Source organism: Panthera pardus, unplaced genomic scaffold (genome assembly GCF_024362965.1).
Source record: "Panthera pardus isolate Hobbes unplaced genomic scaffold, ASM2436296v1 HiC_scaffold_13, whole genome shotgun sequence".
NCBI classification, from domain to species: Eukaryota; Metazoa; Chordata; class Mammalia; order Carnivora; family Felidae; genus Panthera; species Panthera pardus.
This window is the reverse complement of record NW_026526688.1, coordinates 200079782-200099163: the sequence shown is the minus strand read 5'-3', so window position 1 is coordinate 200099163 and position 19382 is coordinate 200079782. Positions and strand designations below refer to the sequence as shown.

The 19382-nt window shown below is 57.5% G+C and overlaps 1 protein-coding gene across 3 annotated transcripts in view; it reads left to right on the top strand.

The window, feature by feature from the left end:
- PPP2R2C (protein phosphatase 2 regulatory subunit Bgamma) overlaps nucleotides 1-19382 on the top strand; it is a 137883-nt gene that overhangs the window by 35160 nt on the left and 83341 nt on the right. Inside the window, exon 1 of one of the 3 annotated variants that reach the window (XM_019453758.2) lies at nucleotides 1444-1504. The exons of the other annotated variants lie outside the window; for them this stretch is intronic. Within the exon in view, the coding sequence (XP_019309303.2) occupies nucleotides 1459-1504 (46 nt within the window). The 5' untranslated portion in view covers nucleotides 1444-1458. Of the gene's footprint in view, nucleotides 1-1443; nucleotides 1505-19382 lie in introns of those variants that run through there. 3 annotated transcript variants of the gene reach the window in all.

The window sequence follows — 19382 nt, the reverse complement described above, 5'->3', positions numbered from 1 at the left end:
ACCCTCCGGGTGGAGTCATTGTAGGGCAGGGGAGACATTCTGGATTTGGAACCAGAATGACCTGTGTCCGCAGCCTGGCTCAGGGAGCTCACCGCTTTAAAACGACAGGGGAAAGACAGTGTTTCCCTTTCTTCCTCCCGGAAATGATCCTGACGCAATAGCGGAACCGTGGAGGTGTTGTTCATCGCGGGCACAGCCATGGCGTCCGGAATCCCATTTGTGGGGAGGGCCAGGGAGGGTCAAAGGTGGGTTCGGGAGGCCTCCGGAGGGAGAGCAAACGCCCAGGGCTGCGGAGCGCAGAGCAGGAAAGCAGAATTCTCCACACCCTGGGCGGTGCATGCACAACACAAGACCCGCCACCCCTTCTGGGGAACGGCAGGGATGAGTGCCTTGGCTGGCACGGAGTCCCCTCCGCCCCCCAAGTCTAGTTTATACAAAGGAAAAGCAGGGGAGTGTGGGCTGAACAACCATATTTTCCGGAAGCAGCCTCCTGGGGAGGCAGGGCAGGAGAGAGAGGCTCTGTGTGGGGTGCAGACCCATGCCTTCGCTTTTGCCCAGAAAACAGTAAAGACCAAAAGGGCTGCGGTCTCGCTTTCGGGGCTGTCTTGCTCACGAATCTTGTAGAAAGGAAGAACCCACCTCATGCAAAGACAAGTAATAATCAGGAACACCCAGCACCGACTCCGTGTTAAATTACTCTAAAGAGCCAAGAAAGTAAGGGGCGAAGAATGTGCATGAGCAAAAAGTTGCCACCAGGCGGAGGACAATTTGAGCAGTGCAGAAAGTCTTGGTTAGGGGAGAAGCACGGGAGGCGATCGCATCTGTAAAACAAGAATGTGATGCAGGGGTGCCAGAGCTCCGGAGACGAGGCGACACGGCGGAGCCCCGTAAGACAGATGGACTGAAAAATGCAGCCTCCTGAAAGCCAAAGTCCACCATGGAATTTTTCCAACGGGAAGTACAGGGACACACTGGGAGATCCGGAGGGCGGGGCTGGGAAAAGCAAGGCAGATTAATATAAATAAAGGAGGAGAAAACAAGTGACCCAGGAGACAGAGGAGACCCAACATACTCGCAACTGGGGTCCCCGAAGACGGGAACGGAAATGACTAAGTAAAGCAATATTTCAAGAAAACTTGCCAAACAGGAGATTTGACTTCATGGATTGATAGGGAGTGCGGTGAGTGAGGAAAGAGGAAAGATACACTGGTGAGAGGATCACAAGTTAAAACGAGGTACCGTTTCCACGGGTCATATAGGCAAGGACCAGACGCCTGATCGTGCACGTGGTGGCCAGGGTGCAGGGGAAGCAGGAACTCCGAATGATGACAATTCTGGACTCGGGAAGCCCACTTGTGACCATTGTCTACTAAAGACGCTCACGTAAGTGAGAAATGACGCTGGCCCACGAGATGCACCGTATTATTGGTGGTGATACCAAAGGGCTAAGTAACCGTGATGGCCATCAGTAGGGGACTGGCCGGACGAACTGTCCCAGAGGCTGGTAAGGCTCCGCGATGGAAAGCATGAGGCGGCCCGATGCACCCGGATGTGGGACAGTGTCTAAGATTCTTTAGGTGACACGGGCAAGGTGCGGGGTAGTGGGAGATCTGGGACACCCAGGCTAATGAAATGGGATATTTCAGGATTGCTGTTCATACGATATTTCTGGCAGGATGGTGCGCTTGAAACTGTTCACGGTGGTTGCCACCAGTCAGGACAGCAGGTGGGGAGAGAGAAGCATGTCAGGGAGACTCGCTCTCGTGGTTGGTTTTGTTGTACTTTTCCGTAACCAGAGACTGCACAGCTTAGAAAAATGATGACCCTAAGCTCTGGAGCCTGCGGAGTGCAGATGCCGGCTGGGCCACCTCCCATCTGTGTGACCTTGGGCACGTCACTTCGCCTCTGTGGGTGTCAGACGTGTGAAATGGAGTTAAGGATTGTACCTACTGCTGTGGTCTTAATGTTTGTGTCCCTCCAGAATCCACATATGGGATCCTAACCCCCAAGGTGGTGTATTAGGAGGTGAGGCCTTTGGGAGGCGATGAGGTCATGTGGGCAGAGCCCTCAGGATTAGGAACATTGTCTCATGAAGAGACCCCAGAGAGTGAGCTCGTCTCTTGCACCATGTGATGTCCTAGTGAAGAGACGGCCAAGGATACGGGCCCGCACCGCACACCGAGTTTTCTGGTGCCCTGCTCTCGGACTTCCCACCCTCCAGAACTACGAGAATTGTTCATTGCCTATAAGCTACCCCGTCTATGGTATTTTTGTTACAACAGCCTGAAAGGGTTAGGACACTACCACATAAGCATGTCGAGGATTAACGAGTTCATTCAAGTGAAATGATTAGGCAAGAACCAAAGTACAGTCGAATTAGCTGTTACGATGACTGTGTCCGTGGTTGAACCCAGGGCCTGGATTCGGAGCCCGGGGGCCTCTCAGCCGCGTGGCGGAGGCCAACCTGTCGACGGATTGGCCACAGCCAGGAAGAGGGGGTCTGGAGCGGGGCCCTAAGGAGGGCTGGCCGGCTCATCCTCATCCAGGGGAGGCTCGGCGGCTGCCGTCCTGCTGGGTCTCAACGAATGAATGGGGAAATGAGGCAGGACCCTTTCAAAGCCCTCCGATGTGCAAAATTTTCCAAGTCTCATGTATCCGAGCGGAGGGAGGGTGGAGAAGCGGAGTTGCGCACGCACCGCCCTTGGAAGCAAAAATGAGAGCAACCATTTGGAAGGGGATTTGCTGGCATCTAGAAGTGGGAAAGCCGCCCAAGGCCTCCGGTCCAGCTCTCCCCTTCACGGGGAAATAGGATAGAATTGCCCAACAAAAACCATTCAATGATCTCACGTCCCAAAGCTCCAAAAGCCAGAAGACTTGTGTGACTTGTTAGGCAGCAAAACCTGACTTAAATTGATGTCTCGAGTTGACTTACAGTCTGTATTTATGCCTGTAGTGTGACTTTTGGTATGTTTTGCTGCAGAAATAAAAACGTGTGTCGGCCCGGGCGCTGGCCCGGATCCTCCCGATGGTGATGTGTGGCCGGTGGAAGGCAGGGCGGGGACCTCCTCTGACTTGTGCTCACTCACCGGCCGCTGCTGGAGGCTGGCTCAGAGGGGGCAGGGATGGAAGGGGAGACTGAGACCAGGTGTGTGTGTGTGGGGGGGGGAGGGGCGTGGATGGGGGAGAGAGCAGAGAGTCAGTAGAAGCTGGTCCAGCCTCCACCCCAAGACCACACTGGCTGGAAGGTGCTGGAAAGTGTCCAAGGTAGGCTTGAGGTTGTGAGAATCCAGGCTCTTGGTGGGAGTGAGGAGGGGGGGTTTCCCTAGAAGCCCTGAGCCGGGACAGGAGTGTAAGCGACTTATTAAGGAGGTGCTCCCAGGGGAGACTAGGTGGGGCATGGGGGAGGCAGGGGGTGATTTCAGATGAAGGTAGTTTCAGGCTGATCCTGATGGATTGTTCTCAGTGGGGGTAAGGCAGCCGTTACTGCTATGGGCCTGGGGTGGGGGGTGGTCATCCGCACTCCCAGGCACTGCCCCCTCTCTTTGGGGGTGCGGAGGGCATCTTCCTAAGAGAGTCGCAGGTGCAGTTGGGCAGAAGCCAGCATGGAACGACACCAGGGCAGGGGAGCTCAGAAACGGGGAACGGATGGAAAACAGTGCTCCCTATGCAGTCTTGGTGCTCAGTCCCCTCCAGAGCACAGACTGGGGACGGGTGGACTTACAAAGGAACCAGGGAGTGGTGGTCTGACTTCTGGGTCCTCCAGCGTTCTGGCAGCTGGCCATGCATGGTCTCTGCCCGGTCCCCCTCTCTGCGGAAGCCCCTGGAAACCCCGTGGCCCTAACTTATTTTACCCCAGGAGGTGGGTCTCACCCGATCACGTTCTGAAGCTTCTCCTAGTAGCTCACGAGAGCCAGTCACTCGGCTTTTAGTGTTGTGAGCTGGTCGTTATCCTGTTGGTAGCTTGATACCGGCCACAGGATGCGTATTGCCCCCATGGAGGTCGGCCCCCTCCTCCCTCAGTCGTTCGATCCCTGTCTTGGGTAGGCTCGCTCTGAGATTAGGAGTGCTCGGTACAACTACGAATCTGTGGCTGTGGTCCTTACCTCGCACTGAAAGCCAGTTCTTCCCAGCACCCTGTGGCGGTGGTGGGGTGCTGTCACACAGGGGAGTCGCCCTTGTGTTCCTGAACCCATGGTCTTTGGCTTTTCGCTGATACAAGGTGGTAGAAGTGGAGCAGAGAGAGCATGGATTTTGGAGCCAGACCGCTGCTGCAGGCTGTGTGACCTCAGGCAAATTGCTAGACCTCTCTGGGCCTCGCCTTCCTTCTGGGACACCCGAATGATCATCAGGGAGCCCCCAGGGTTTCAAGGGAGATGAGGGCGGCTGTGAAGCACCATACCCATCAAGGGTCTGATTGTGGTGGCCTCTCGTTGATTTCGGCGCTGGGGAAAATTCCGCTGGTTGTGGAGTTGGAACTCGATTCACGCGGCCACGGCTCGAGCGGAAGTTCACACCCCAACTTTGGTCCGGATCCGCCGGGCCCTGAGCAGCAACGTTAGCTTAGGAAACTGGGGCATTCAGATGGGGGCCAGGCCCCTGCAGACGTGACGTGTGGCCTCGGGCAAGGCGGTCAGCGTCTCTGGGCCGGTGTCCTCATTGCACCGTCACCGCACCATCTCCAGCGAGGGCTGCCTCATCGTCACGCCTTCTGGAAGCTGTGGGGGGTACAGCCGGCCCTGCTTCCCAGGGGCCAGCCTGCGCTCCGGGAGCCTTTCTTCTCAGACGTGACGGGGCACTCGTTAATCCCCTGACCGTGAACTCCATTCCGTCAAGGATTGAGGTCCAGCGTGTTAGCATAAAATAAAGCCTCAAGGAGCTGCTTCAACGCCATGAGACGGGTCATCAATTTGGCTTTTCATCCCCGTCACAGCTTTCTCTCTACAGAAAATGGGAAGCGAGACAGAGCCACACAGGATATTCTGCTAAATCCAGAGCAACAGCCAGGACTCCAGGGTCTCTCGTGCTGCTTGTGACCGGGGACTCGGCTGTAATTCGGATCAGCGGTGCTGGAATTAATGTTATCGTCCTGGACTGTTTACTTTTGGGTTTCCTTTAACGTTTGCTGTGGATTTCTTCAATGGCCTTCCTTCTTTATAGTTTTCAATTAAAACACAGCTTCGTGAGGCTTGTGTTCGTCGTTGTTTTTTTTACCATGTATGAGGGCCTGAGATTTACTGTTAATTGACTGCTGATGATCTGATTTGAGCCCTACATTAATTTTTTTAAGAAATGTGAAAGCAAGCTGAGAAATGAAAATACAGACGCGGTGTTTAAGTTAGAGAAATGCAGGGTCACGGTCAGAAGTTCATGCTGCTCCTGCCCTGTCGTGTGGTTTTGAGACAGGGTGGCGACGACAGCCTGTGGGCCAAACCCCACCCACTGCCTGCTTTTGTAAATAAAGTTTTATTGGAACACAGCCACACCTGCTCACTTACAGACTGTCTGTGGCTGCCTTTGTGTGATGACGGCCGAGCCGGGGAACTGCAACAGAGACCGTATGGCCACAGACTCTCCCTGTCGACTCTCTGGCCTTTTATAGAAAGAATTTGCCAACGGTGATGTTATCTGTCAACCTGGTCGGGCTGTGGTGCCCAGATGTGTGGTCAAACGTTATTCTGGATGTTTCCGTGAGGGCATTCTTAGATACGATTAACTTTTAAATCAGCAGACTTTGCGTAAAGCAGTTGACCTTTTATAACGCGGGTGGGCCTCATCTAATTAGTTGATGGCCCCAATAGAGTGGAGACTGACTTCCTCCGGCAAGGGGGAATTCTGTCAGAAGGCAGCCTTCAGACTCAGACTGCAACGGGGCCTCTCCTCGAGTCTTTAGGCTGCTGGCTAACCCTGCAGCTTTTGCCCTCGTCAGCCTCCATAACCACATGAGCCAATGCCTTATTAAATTTCTTTCTCTGTGTAAACATCCTATTACTTTTGTTTTCCCTGATTAATATGCCAGCCCTTGGTATGGAGGAAGGGGTGTGGCTCAGGGTCAGACCATCTGTAGTGAAAGACTGTGCAGTCTGGCAGTCCTGGGACTGGTCTGACCTGGGAGTCAGGCAGACCTGGGTTTGAATCCCAGCTCTGCCTCTTCCCGGTTGGGACTCTGAGCTAATCCCTTTGCCTCCCAGGGCTCTGGTTTTGTGTCTGTAGATTGTAGCCATCTCCTGCCCACATTGCAGGGCGATTGTTCCTGGCTGGGACACTTCACAAGGGGCCTGGCACCTGTTCCGGTCACTGTCCGTGTTATCACCGTAAATGAGTTGCCTGGCTTATTCATTAGTCTCTTGTGAGTTTGGTTCAGATGAGTCAGCCCTCCAGGCCTGCTAGACTCCAGCTGCCCTGACATGATGTGGTTTCTTAGCCAGAAAAATGGAAGCCCTGACCTTTAATGGTAGAGTCACAGGTGGCTCTGTGACTCTGGTCTCTTCCCTGTTCCCCACCCCCCTCCACAGAACCAAACAAGCCCAGGCCCAGGAGCTGGACATTGGGGTGGCAGAGACAGCACCTCCTACGAACTTGGCTGGAAGAGGGGGGACTTCGGGCCAGCCGTGTCCTGACTTCTTGCTGTGAGCAAGTCTTGTGGAGGGGTGTCTGTCCAGACAGCCGTTAGAGGGTATTAGGCACAGCCACGGTGACAGGAACCAGAGGTGAGCAGAGGCCGTGAAGGTCTCCTCCCAGGAGGCCCTTCCAGCCTTCTCTTCCACATAACCCGCCAGACAGCCTGGATCTGGAGTCGCTGTCCGGAGACATGACAGGGACTTGCTGCTCGAATTTCTGTCTGGTTGGAGCTGAGCGTGGGAGACGGGCCCTGAGGCCAGGCCCCAGCTTGGGAGCCGCTGGCCTGGTTGCAAATGGCTATACCTGGGATGTGGCCGTTGAGTTCGTTGGAAGGAGTCGTCTTGCCAGGCTTTCCCAGTCTTCATTTGAGCACCCAGGCACTGACGGCTGAGCCCTCATTCTCCTGCTCAGTTCTTTTATTCATTCAACAAACCTGTATGGAGCACCTACTGTGTACCAGACCTGTTCTAGGCACCGAGCACCCAGCAGGAGCCTGGCAGACCCCTCCTGGCCCTCTAAGCCCCATGGGCACAGAGCGTAGGCGTCCGAAGCCGGGCCCAACCCAGCTCTGTGGGTCTCATTAGCAAAGAGCCAGGCTCTGGGCCAAAGAGGAGAGTGAGGGTGGCCTGCTGTGTGGGTGGTTAGAACGCAGGCTTGCAGTCAGAGCGGAGCGTGAACCCTACTCTGCCACGCGACTCCCGGATGACCTTGGGCAGGTGACCCAACCTCCCTGTTTACGTAGGAGGCTGACCCTGATTTCTCAAGGGCCCCGGCCGGCACCCGCCCTCCGCGATGCCATTCTGGCTCTGCTCTGGGATGGTCCATTCTGTCTTCTGACAGTGACATTGAGAGTGCTTTGGAGCACTGGCAGGATAGAGTGGGGGTGCTGTAGAGGGAGGCGACGCTGCCCTTGTGTTGAAACATAGGGACCACATGGTCGTGCAGGTGTCGCTACGTGCAGCACACGTTTCCCCCGAGCGGACTGAGCCAGCCGCTCCCCCGTGTGGGTCCCAACCCCTTTGTCCTGAGCCACGAGCAGTTGGAGGCCAGGCCCCGCCTTGTGTCTCTGCATCTCACATCCTCAGCCCGGATCCCGGTGCGCAGCAGGCGTGCGGGAAGGGCTTGGGGAAGCACGTGTGGCGCTGGAAGGATTCCCGCTGTTGGGAGTTCTAGCAGTTGACCGTAGAGGTGGCTGGACCGCGGGGCTGCCTCTCCCCTCCGTGAGGAGCCTGTAATGTGAGGGCCGCGGGCTGCTGGCTGCTGTCCGATCCAAGGAGCCGCTTCCTGCCAGTCCCGGGCTCGGCAGAGGGACCCCGTTGGTCCCCGGGACCGAGCCGGCCAGGAAGGAGGTGATTGGCCACGACCCCGTGGGCACCATAGCAACGGCTGGGTGCCTGCTGGCTCCTTGGATTGGCTGCATGGATCAGAGCCTGCCCCTGGGAAGTGGCCCATCCCACCCTACCGTGGCTGCAGACCCGCGCCCCCCTCCCCGGGCTCCCTCAAGTATTGATTCTGGGGCCGTGTTCTCCCTGCACGCGGATTTGCCCCCAACAGATGCCGCTGCCCGCTGTCTCCGTCAGCTGAGGCTGCCCTAACGACGTACCGTGGCCTGGGGGACTTGATCCACAGTTTTTTCTCACCGTGCTGGAGGCCGGAAACCAGAGTCAAGGTGCCAGCCAATTTGGTTCTTAGTGAGAGCTCTCTTGCCTTCTAGCAGACGGCCACCTTGTCGCGGTGTGCTGACAAGACGGAGAGAGAAGCAAGCTCTCTTGTTTCTTCTTGTCAGGTTGCTGATCCCTCGCGAAGGCTCCCCCCTTGTGACCTAACTGCCTCCCGAAGGCCCCAACTCCAAACGCCATCCCGCTGAGGGATTAGGGCCTCCACGTACCCGTTCTGGGGAGATGCCAACGTTCAGTCCGCGGCCGCCCGGGATCTGATGCTGGAGTGGGCTCAGAGATGCCCGGTTGTGCTGCTGCTGGGGACAGGCACGGACACGCTTTTCTCAGGGTTCCCGTGTGTGCCGAACAGGAAATGGCAGCTGCCTGGGCCACCCAGCCCTCTGTTCCTGCGGAAAGGCGGAGGGTCTTGCGTCTGCTCGGAAACCAAAAGCCACACGTTCACACGTTTGGGCAGGTGGCGGAGGAGAACGTGTAGAGCTTCCGAGTCTCTGCTCGGGAGTCTCACAGCGCCCCGAGAACAGGCTGCACTTGGAGAGAGGCACCCCTAAGCTTTGGGCAGCACTGCCTTGTCAGACCTGGCTGGCCTGGGTCCTCGTGGGACTCCCAAGGAGGGGGCTGGCCTGATCCTGTTCTCCAGGTGACAGCGCTGCCCTGAGGGAGCTCAGATCAGAGAGGTTGTGCATGTGCCCAGGACACACAGCGTTTGAGGCACAGAACTGAGTGTGGCCAGCATGGGGCTCCTGAACCTGCTCTTAATGATTGTGGGGAGGGTGGGGCTAAGCTAACCCTGGGCGCAGGGTCTCCTGGGAGGGGCCAACAGGGGAAGAGCTCAGAGTTGAGGAGGGCTGGCTGCTCTAGGGACCCGGCGGAGAAGGAGGACCCTTGCCCCAGCCCATGCGGTTTCTGCGTTGGGGCACACAGTGCTGCCGCATCCTTCCTCTTGTCCCCAGACAACCCCAGATAAACGAGAACAGGAGCAATGAACATTGTTTCTAGAGCCTTCTGGGTCCCAGGCTCGTGCTAAGTTCTTTGCCTATATTAACCTAAGCCTTGCTTCCCCAGGACAGGCCTAGAGGTGGAGACTTGTATCCCTAAGTCACAGAGGAGGAAGTGTGCACACGGAGGCCAGCTCAGCAGTGCTGGAGTCGGGATTTGAACCCAGAAAGTCTGGCTCTGAGGTCTTAGCGTTGGCCATTTGTGAGTGACAAAATAGACTCTCTGAGGTGAGGTCACTGCCCCGGGTCTCGTGGGAGGTGTGGGGGCTGGAAGGGTAACAGCCCTGCCCCACCTCTCCCACAGAGCTCTACACACAGGACACAGTCCTGCCCCCGTGCCTTTGCACACCCCACCCCTCTTCCTGGAGTGTCCTTTCCTCTCCCAGGGCCCGACCCCAACGGTCCAGGCCCCACACCGGGGCCTGCTTTGAGGAGGCCTTTCCTGGGCTCCCCCTGGGTACACCTCACCGATACTGCTTGTCTGTTTGGCATCTGTCTCCCCAGCTGGAAGGAACTTTCTTAAGGACTTGTGTTTCTGGCCGACTAAACTGTACCTGCCAGATAGCACAGGACTGGCACACAGTAGGGCTCTGATGTTTGTGAAAGGATGAGGAATGCCCCGCCGTCCCTCCCATGCAGGGCATGGCCAGGGGAGGAGGGGAGTATCTGGCAGGCCCCGGGGCGGGATGTGAACCCACCTGGCTGGGGTCGTTCCCTGGCTTAGAGAGGATGCGTGTGAAATGCATGGCCTGTTACTGGCACTCGGTGGGCACAGGTCAGTGCTAATTATTATTGGTGACGCGGGTGTGAGCTATATTATATGGTAGAGCCTTTACGTGTGTTACTGTTACGGGCTGAACTGTGTGTCCCGCCCCCCCCCCCATTCATATGTTGAGTCCTGACCCCCAGCACCTCAGAATGTGCCAGTGTCTTTCTCCAGAGCTGGTGCAGGCCACGTGCTAAGCTCAGAGGTTGCTGTCCACGCATCGTTTTGTAGCGTGTATGTACCTGGCCTGGTGACCAAGCCCTTTCTCGCCTGTATTTCAGTTTTGATGCTGACTCTACCCCACAAATGGTTGGGTCGGAGCCCAGCGCCGGGCAGGCCCTGAGCCCCCGGCCCCCCGCCCCCGGCAGGACCGTGCCAGGCCCCCTCCTCTCTTCCCTCAGCTCCCTGGTGGTGGAAGCCACCTGGTTGGTCCGCACGGCGCCAGGCAGGTCTTCGGGCTGTGCGTTCGCGGCCGTGGTTTGCAGCAGCCAGCGGGCTTTTGGCACAAAGCAGGTGACGGTGGCGCCCATCTCCGGAGCTGTCCGGGGAGCCACAAGCACTTAGTGAACACCTAGGTGCCAGGTGGGGTGCTCTGAAGGCCGGAAATGGGGCCGAGCCCTGGCCCTGGGTGGGGCCTAGAGACTGGGCAGGAGCTGCAAAGCCAGATTTGCCACTGGCAGACCGGGAAGCCGAAAGCGGGGAGCCTGCGATGCCCTTCGGCAGGACCGGGGCCAGCCAGCGTGGCCACCATCGAGTTCAAGGCCCCTTCTGTGTAGGAGTATCTGATTGGCTCACGCAGGTCATGTGCCAGCCAGGAGGCTCGTGATTGGCCGAGCCCAGGTCTCCTGCCTGCCTGTATTTGGGGGCGCAGGGAGGGTCTGGCCGCTCGGTTTCTGAGCATCGGGTGTAACCGGGGTTCACCCCAAATGCAAGGGGGTGCGCACAGAACAGCCAAAAGGACACCAGACACCCACCATTCCCACTGTGTGTCCCCCGGTGTGCTTGGGGTCAAGGATACTGACACGGGGTTGCGCCTCGGTGCCTTTGGCCCCAGTGATCCCTCTGCAGGTAATACCCTCCACCCTCTTCAGAGCCCATCCCTGCACCCCTCCTCCAGGGAGCCCTCCTCAAGCCCACCAGGGAGAACCAACCCTGCCCCCACCACCAGCAGCAGCCTTCCTCCCAAGGCTATGTGGCGGGCTGGACAAAGTGGAGGCTTGGTAAACAGGTGAGGGTCCATTCACCTAAAATGTCTGATTATAACATTCAGCGACGTGTTTAGTGAGCACCCAAGAGTGCCCGCACAGTCCTGGTGCCGGGAATGTCGTGAGCATCTTTACAGGTCAGATACGTGTTCGTTGTCGGGGGGCTGGTATTGCACTGGAGGGCCACGTCGTCTCATTTCACCCACCTTCTCTTCCTGGGCATTCGCTTCGTTTTTACTCTGTCTGCGGCATCTGCAGGGCCCCGGGATTTGTCGCTTCCGTCGGTGACAAACTCATGGGTGACAGCGTCCCCAGCAGATCACGGGTGCTCAGCCACCCCGTGGTTCCCTTTCCGGACCTAAGCAGGTGGGAGGCGGAGGTGGGCCTAGGGAAGCAGTGAGGGGCCTGCCCTTGCAGCTCATAGGCAGAAGCTGACACGTTGCAGGAAAAGTCTGGTCCCGGGGGCCAGAAGCTGCACAAGCAGTTATGACTCCCAGGCTGGGCCTCGCTGCCCGCCTGGTTCGAAGCCACCCAGAACCTTAGCGAATATGGGCTTATTTGGAAATCGAGTCTTTACAGATGCAATTATTTAAGATGAGGTCATACTGGAATGGGCCCTGGATCCAATGACTGGTGTCCTCAGAAGAGGAGGGACACACAGAGACACAGGCAAGGGTATCGTGTGAAGACAGGCAGAGCCTGGAGTGACTCGCCTACAAGCCAGGGGAGGCCGAGGGCCGCTGGAAGCTACCAGAAACTAGAAGGACAATGCCTGGATTTCCCCTGGAGCCTCCCGGAGGGAACCAGCCTGCTTGGCGCCCTGACTTTGGATTTCTGGCCCCCAGAACCGTGAGACAATACATTCCCAGTGTCTCCAGCCTCTTTATTCGTAGTCAGAAAGAGAATTAAGACACAGACCCAGCCCAGCCCCTAACGCGCTGACCCCCCGGTTGTCTTCCTCTGCAAAGTGAGGTGTGGACAGGGCGAGGGTGACACACGTCTTGTGTAAATGACCAGATAGAGAATGTTTTAGGTTTGTAGGACTAAAATACAGCGTCTCCTGCATAGTTTGATTTGCTTTGTTGTCATTGTTTCTTGGTCGTTTGTTTTATAACCCGTTAAAAACACAAAACACACTCTTCATCTGGGGCTGGGTTTGGCTTATGGGCTGCACTTTGCCAGCCCCTGGACTTGAGGCATGAATTCTGCCTGTGGGGAACCCCAGCTGCGTGCACAGTCCTCCCCCGGGGGCGCAGAAGGGTCCTGGATTCTGCCGTCAGCCAACTGCCTAATGGAGGAGTGGGCCCGGAGCCTCCCTGGCCTCAGTGTTCCCACCTGTCAGTAGGGAATAAGGGCTGGTTTTCCTGAGTGAAGGTCACAGGACAGCACTAGGCGGGCGCGCACCTGCCTGCCTCCATGCCCAGGACCCATCCTGTTCACACTTCCCTCCTCGGCACTGGGCGCAGGGCCTGGCACGTTGCAGGAGCTCAGGGGAGATTTGTTTGAAGAACGAAGGAAGCTTTCCAGAAGCCCTCTCTGGGTCAGGTATTCCCCCAGCCCCCACTTTCACTGCAGTGACTTCCGTGGTGTCATTGTCTCTGAGGGAGGGCAGGTACTCTGGCCGAGTCACCTCCTGTGCAGAGTTTGATGACAGAGGGGAGGAGAATCAGCCGAAGGGAGTTACGTCTGACGGGTGTCTGGGCTAATGACGTGATTTGAACCGCACCCAGCCCTGGCTCAGGGCCACGTGCCGGGGCCCGGGTTCAGTCCTGGAGACTCAGACTCTAGAAAAGGGGGAAATGATTTCTAAAAGCCGTGTGAGCTGGTCCTGGGAGGGCCAGAGTTGGGAGTCAGACCCAGATTGGAATTCCAGCTTTGCTGCGTGGCAGCTGTGTGACCCCGGGTGAACGTCTTAACCTTGCCGGGCTTTATTCGGCCTCCTCCCTCGGAGGGCACAGAAAGCCTCCCTGTCCTGAGAATGGGGTATGGTGTGCCCGGCACAGCACAGGGCTGCTTGCTGTTAGTAACACTTCTGTAGTCACTGGCTGTGAAGGATAAAGCCTCACATTTTTGCCAGGCCCTCTCTCCTTCCAGAGTGGGTTTGTGTCCCCTGTTCCCTTGGGTCCCATGTTGCCACCGTGCAAGGGTTGCTGTGGTCACCCTGTTTTACGGATGAGCAAACAGAGGCTCAGCGAGGGAGGTGACTTACCTGAAGCTACAAGGCAAATGGCAGCATGGTGACCACAGCGTGGTCCTTCTTCTGCCCCCTCGTCCCCCTCCAGAGTCCCTGCCTGCTCAAGGCATTGTCCCGGCCATGGACGGTTGGGCCACATTGACCAGAGCTAAGAGAACCCTCCTCATCCCAGATCATTGGATTGAGCAACAGAAATCCGTCAGGGATGCTGCCGTTTGAGGCATGGCGACTCCACGGAGCACCTCCCTGCTGGCTGCTCTGTGCACCCACTCCCTCCTGCCCTGCCCTCCCCTCCCCTCCCGGGGCGCACACAGCCCCGATCCCACCCTTGATTAGATTCTCCTGGCCTTAAGCAGAATCTGTCCCGAGAAGGCCTGTTTGCCCAAACAGGAGCATCTTTGCGTTATTGCCACAGGGCCAAGGCCCCGGGCTGGGGTCCCTGGGGCCCTCCGACTTGAGAGTCTCCGCAGGAGAATGTGTTTACCGAGAAGCCAGAGCAGCGTCCAGAGGGAGCCAGGCAGGCTGGGCCCTGGAAACACACCCAGTTCGGCTGCCCCTGGGATTCGAGAAGCTCATTCTCAGTATATTGCAGGGAGGGGATAGGTGCAGGCGGAGGGGGTGGGGGAGGGCCAGGCCGAGGCCACAGAGAGGGAGGGGTGCCAGGAGCCCCAGAAAGGGTGGTGCTTCTTAGCAGAGGATTCTGAGGCCCGAACGAACAGGCGGCAGAATTGGAGGAGGGGCCATGCCCTTAATTAGTGTAACCCAGGGGAGGGTCCGTGTGATCACCTAGTCTGTGGGGCCTGGGGGTCTCCGAGCCCTTCTTTCTTTCCTTTTCTTCGAAGCAGCATCCCCACCCCGTCCCTTTCCATTCACCCCCTCCCCTCCTCATCCTTTACGATGTCCTTACAGGGCGCCCAGGGGCTCACCCAGACAAGGAGGCAGCATAGGGAAGCAGAACGTCGCTTCAAGCACCGCGTCGTGGCTACTGGAGGACGTGGCTTGGGTGTCTCGGCAAATGGGCGTCCTAACAGCGAACCCCAGAAATGGTCTGGGGAACCTGCCCGTCTCTGGACTCTGGCAGGCGATGCCGGGCGGGGGGGCGAGGAGGGGCTGGGTTCCTCGTGCCGGCCCTCCTTCCAGGTGCACCAGAGTGAGTCACCCTCCCTCCCAGGATGAGTGCAGGGGCACGGCAGGAGTCTGGAAGACATGTGTCCCCGACTCTGGCAAGTGGTCCCAGCTGTGGGAGGTCAGATCTTGAGAAACGGAAGGATCCGGATTCAGAGCCTGGCTCTGCCACTGGGTATCTGCGTGGCCAGAGGGCGTGTTGGCAGCCGGGACACAGACAGGGGGTCGGTGTAACTGGAGCAGAGGTGGGGGGGGCAGGGATGGCAAGAGAGAAGCCTGGCTGGGGTGCAGGGGTCTCAGCCAGGGCTCCCACTTTGTCCTGGAGCTGGCAGCTGGTCTGCTGTGTGGGCGAACTCAGGCCGGAGGGGGCAGGGGGTGAGCAAGGCTGGAGGCATGGTGGCGAGTGCTAAGCTGAGCAGAGGCTGGGGGGACGGTCCCCGAAGGGCAGGATAAGCGGCATCAAGGTGGCAGAAAGGACGGGCCGTGCTGCTAGACTGGCCATGACAGTTTCACTGGGTTTCATTCAGACCCGGGTTTGAATCCTGGCTCTCACTCTTGGTAGCCGTGTGACTTCGTCAGCTTGTATGACCTCTCTGAACCTCAGTTTTCTCATCTGTAAAGTGGGAGAAACTCCCCGTTGTGGGTTTGCTGTGTGCACACGGCCGGGCACACAGGCGGCCTGGTGATGAGAGTATCTTGGTCGGCGTGTTATCCTGGGGGAGGCGGGAGGGGCACTGAGCCGACTCTGGCTTTGAGGCTGGGCTGATGGGTGGACATGGGGGAGGAGTGGGTTTATTTCGGAAGAGGGCGGGCTCAGTCCCAGGCAGATTGTGTTCACATTGCCGGTAAGGAAGCCAAATAGAAAGACCCAATGTCACAGGCAGGGATTGGAACAAAAGACTGAACCTGTTGTCCCTCTCACTTGTCCCGTGGATACCGGAGCTGGGTGCTCTGTGTGGGATGAAAAGGGGGAACCGGTAGGGGAACACTCGGGGGAAGTATGTTCTATCACAGCCACCTTAAATTGGAACGGGTTGTACGAGGAGGTAGTGAGATCCCCATCTTGGGAGGGATGAGAGTCAGCTGGAGGTCTACTGGGGGGCCCTGGAGAGAGGACACCGGTGAGTCCTGGACTGGATGAGCTTCAGGTGCCCTCCTGTGAGCCCTTGGCATCTGCCCGGCTTCTGCACAGGATCCAGGGCACAGAGGTGCTTTCCAAAGTGTGACCGTCACCCTGGTCCACACATGCTTGAGCCTTGGCCGGGCAAGCATATCGAGGGTTTTTTTGTTCTTGGGTTTTAAGCAGAAACAGTAAAGTAGGCACAAATTTGCCATTAAAATAAGATGCTGAGTATCTTCCAAATGCAAATGGATTTAAACCGCTGGAGGTCTAACCTCCAGATGTGTCTTTGGTAGTTTCCAAGGGGCTCCGAGCCCCTCGCGGGCTGGCATGGTGCACCCACTGGCACTGGTGGGTTTGGGCCCATGGGAGGCCTCCTGTCCTGGGTGTCCGCTTCTGAGCCGGGGAAATGCAGCCGGTCCTCGAACCCGTGGACAAGGGGGTGTGGCTGTCACCCGGCAGCTCTGTGCCAGGGCACACAGCTCTTCGCCCATTGTCCTGGCGTTTCTCGGCCCCGTCACCTGCACCTGTTGCTGTCGCTGTCCATCCCGTCCTTGTGCGCGTGGGTGAGATGCTTCCGTTGGCCCCTGGGAGAATGGCCCTTCGCTCCCAGAGTCAAGGGCAGCAGGCTGGTGCAGGAAGCCGGCAGCACGTGCTGAGCACCGCAGACAGCCCTGGACAGGAAGTACTTTCATCGGGGCTTTCAGATGAAAGCCCCTAAGGCTCAGAGGGGTTAGGTGGCTGGGCTGAGGTTGCACAGCCAGGAGCAGTGAAGGAGCAGCAGTTTGCATTGGGGTCCCCGTTCCCCGGTCCTCCCTCCACACCACGCCTCGTGTTAGGTCACGCCCGGCACGGGGCCTTGTGAACACACAAGTAGCTCACCAGGAGTTCCTTTCTCTTCTTTCTTGCCTTTCTGAGCCTCAGCTTCCCCGTCTGAACAATGGGAAGGAACCCGCCCCCTTCACAGGGCTCTTTGAACTGGTGAAGTGAGAGCCAGATACTGGTTCTATGTAAACTGTGCACGTCCTTGGCCTTCCTTGAGCGTCAAAGGGACTTCCACTTTGCCTGGTGCTCCCCCACGGCCTCCTGCTTTCTGTCCGGCCGCCCTCACCCCAGCAGAGACCAGAGCTGCCTGCGTAATTCATTTCCACCGGAATCCCCACCGTGCACGTGGCCAGAGCACCGAGCTCAGATCTCCGGAGAACCAGCTGTCCTCATACGGGTAGAAAGTAACACAGAGCGCTTCTGAATAAATCCTCGGCCTGCCCTGTCGCCAGCTGAGTGGCGTCCCAGCTCAGACCAGTGCTGCCTCCAGCCAGGCGCAGGATAAAGAAATACCAGACGGTATTTTGTTTCTTTGCGTCGTGGCTATTAAAACACACACCGCGGCCACAGGCAGGCACACGCGCGTGCACACGCACCATCTGTGGTGTTGTCCAGAGGATATTTGGTAGATCTGGGCCTCGCTGATCCGGTTCTGGCCATCGACTGGCTACGTGGCGTTGACTGCCAGGACTCGAATGGAGGGTTCTCTGATTCTGATGAAGGGGGTGTAAGGAATGAGGCGCACAGGAGGAAGCGGAGGGCGTGAGCAGTGGCCTCGGGGGCTGGTGGTCGTGGCGAGCTGGGGGGTTCTGAGAGGGAATCCGGCTCTGCCCCCTGCTAGCTGTGATGTTGGACCAATCAGGCCCCTTCTCAGGGCCTCGGTGCCTCTACCCGCCGACAAGAGGATTGTTGGGGTGTCTACATTTAAAAATGCGGGTCACGGAAGACCCCGGCGTGGAGGCCTGAGTCAGCTTTCGCTGTCACTACGGGAAACAAGACCCGTGCTCTTGCGTAGGCCGAGAAGCCAGCCGGGGTCCTCTACCCACAGGGGACAGATCCTGGCTCTGATCACAGCACCGAGGCCAATACCCTTGGGCCCTGGCCGCGTCCCCAGCAGTGTCCCCCTGGCAGTTTAATTGCGGCAAGACGGGTGGTGCTGGGGTCATTCGTGGTTCTTCAGCAGTGGTAAAGTCGGGCGAATCCCCACATCTGAGGCCCTGGCTTTGACCCCAAGCCGCTGGGCCAACGGGGTTCCGCTCCAGCTGGTGTGAATGTCAGAGTATGTGTGTGTGTTTGCTCTGTTTATTCTTGGGGGAAAGAGCAGGAAACCTTTATTTTATTTTATTTTTTATTCTTTTTTAACGTTTATTTATTTTTGAGAGAGAGAGACTGAGTGTGAGCGGGGCGGGGGGGAGAGGAGGGCACAGAGAGAAAGGGACACATAGAATCGGAAGCAGGCTCCAGGCTCCCAGCTGTCCGCACAGAGCCCGATGTGGGGCTCGAACCCACCACTGTGAGATCATGACCTGATCAACCGACTGATCCACCCAGGCGCCCGGAGCAGGAAATGTTGAAGAAATGATTGCATGTCCGTCTTGCGGGCTGGGGCCGTGGCTCCGTTAGAACCTTCTTCGGTACGCGGCTGACCCTTCCAGGGCCGGGGAAGGGTCTGGAAATGAGGCTGCAGCTGGCATTGTTCCAAGAGCAGGAAAGCACAGGGTGGTCCCTGACGCTGCCCCCTGGAGTTGCGGTCCTTGGGCGGGGCGGTCTGTCATTGTTCGAGCACACAGCGGGCATCTAAGGACGCCTACTGTGTGCCCAGGGACATGGCAACAAAGGGAGGAGTCACTGTCGTCTTGGGCAGCCAGCTTACCCTCCCTGAGTTTCATCTTCCTCACCTGTAAGACGGGGTAATTCTGAGGGGTCCCTTAGCTGGACATTGACAGTATCTAGCTGGGAGCCCCGCACAGTTTGTACATATTCTGTTCCGTCTCTTTCCATCGTCCTTGCTGCTTTTGACTGGCAGATGCTTCTCAACTTCTGACGTCGTGAAGAGAATGTCTTTTTTTTTTTTTTTAATTATAAATTGTTACTAAAACTGATCTTTTATCCACGGCAACTTCTGCAAAAACATCCAGTGAGGATTTACTAGGCTCCTGCCGTGTGCTCCTCACTGGGCACAGAGCCGGGGGCAGCCGGAGCTGGGGAGAGGCAGGGCTGCTCGGAGGAAGGCAGGCTCAGAGCGTACGTGCCCTTCTAGAATCTCAGGGCTGGAGGAGACCCAGCGTGTGAGTGATGCCTCAGGTTCCCCTTACAGCATTTTCTACGTGGGAACCTGCACCTTCTGTTTGCACACCTCCAGTGCCAGGGAGCTCACACCTTCCTACCGTTCTGTCTTCAGCTTTGACTGGTAGGTTCATCCTGTAAACTGAGCCGAGCGTCTGCCCGCTGGACCGGTCGGGCCTGTGGGGCCACACAGACGAAGCCAGCTCCCTGTTAACCATGAGAACCCAGCAGACCCCAGAGGACAGTGAGTCTTGTCTTCTCTTGGCCCAGCATCCCACACTTCTTCCAGGGTGCCGTTTGGAATAGGGTTTGGGATCCCTTCTGTCCCCTTAAGTGCTCTGTGCAGAACGCACTTGGGTTGGTCTCTGTTCCCCTAAGATAATATGTGTGTGATCGAGCCCAGCTTCCCAGCCTTCGTCTTCATGGTGGCTGTGGTGGGCACCCTGGCTTTGTGAGCCCAACCCCTGTTGAGTCACAAATGTGTGACATTGGAGAAGTCACTTAACCCCCGCCCCCCACGCCTCAGTTTCCTCATCTGTAAAATGGGGGTATTCACTTAACCCTTGCGA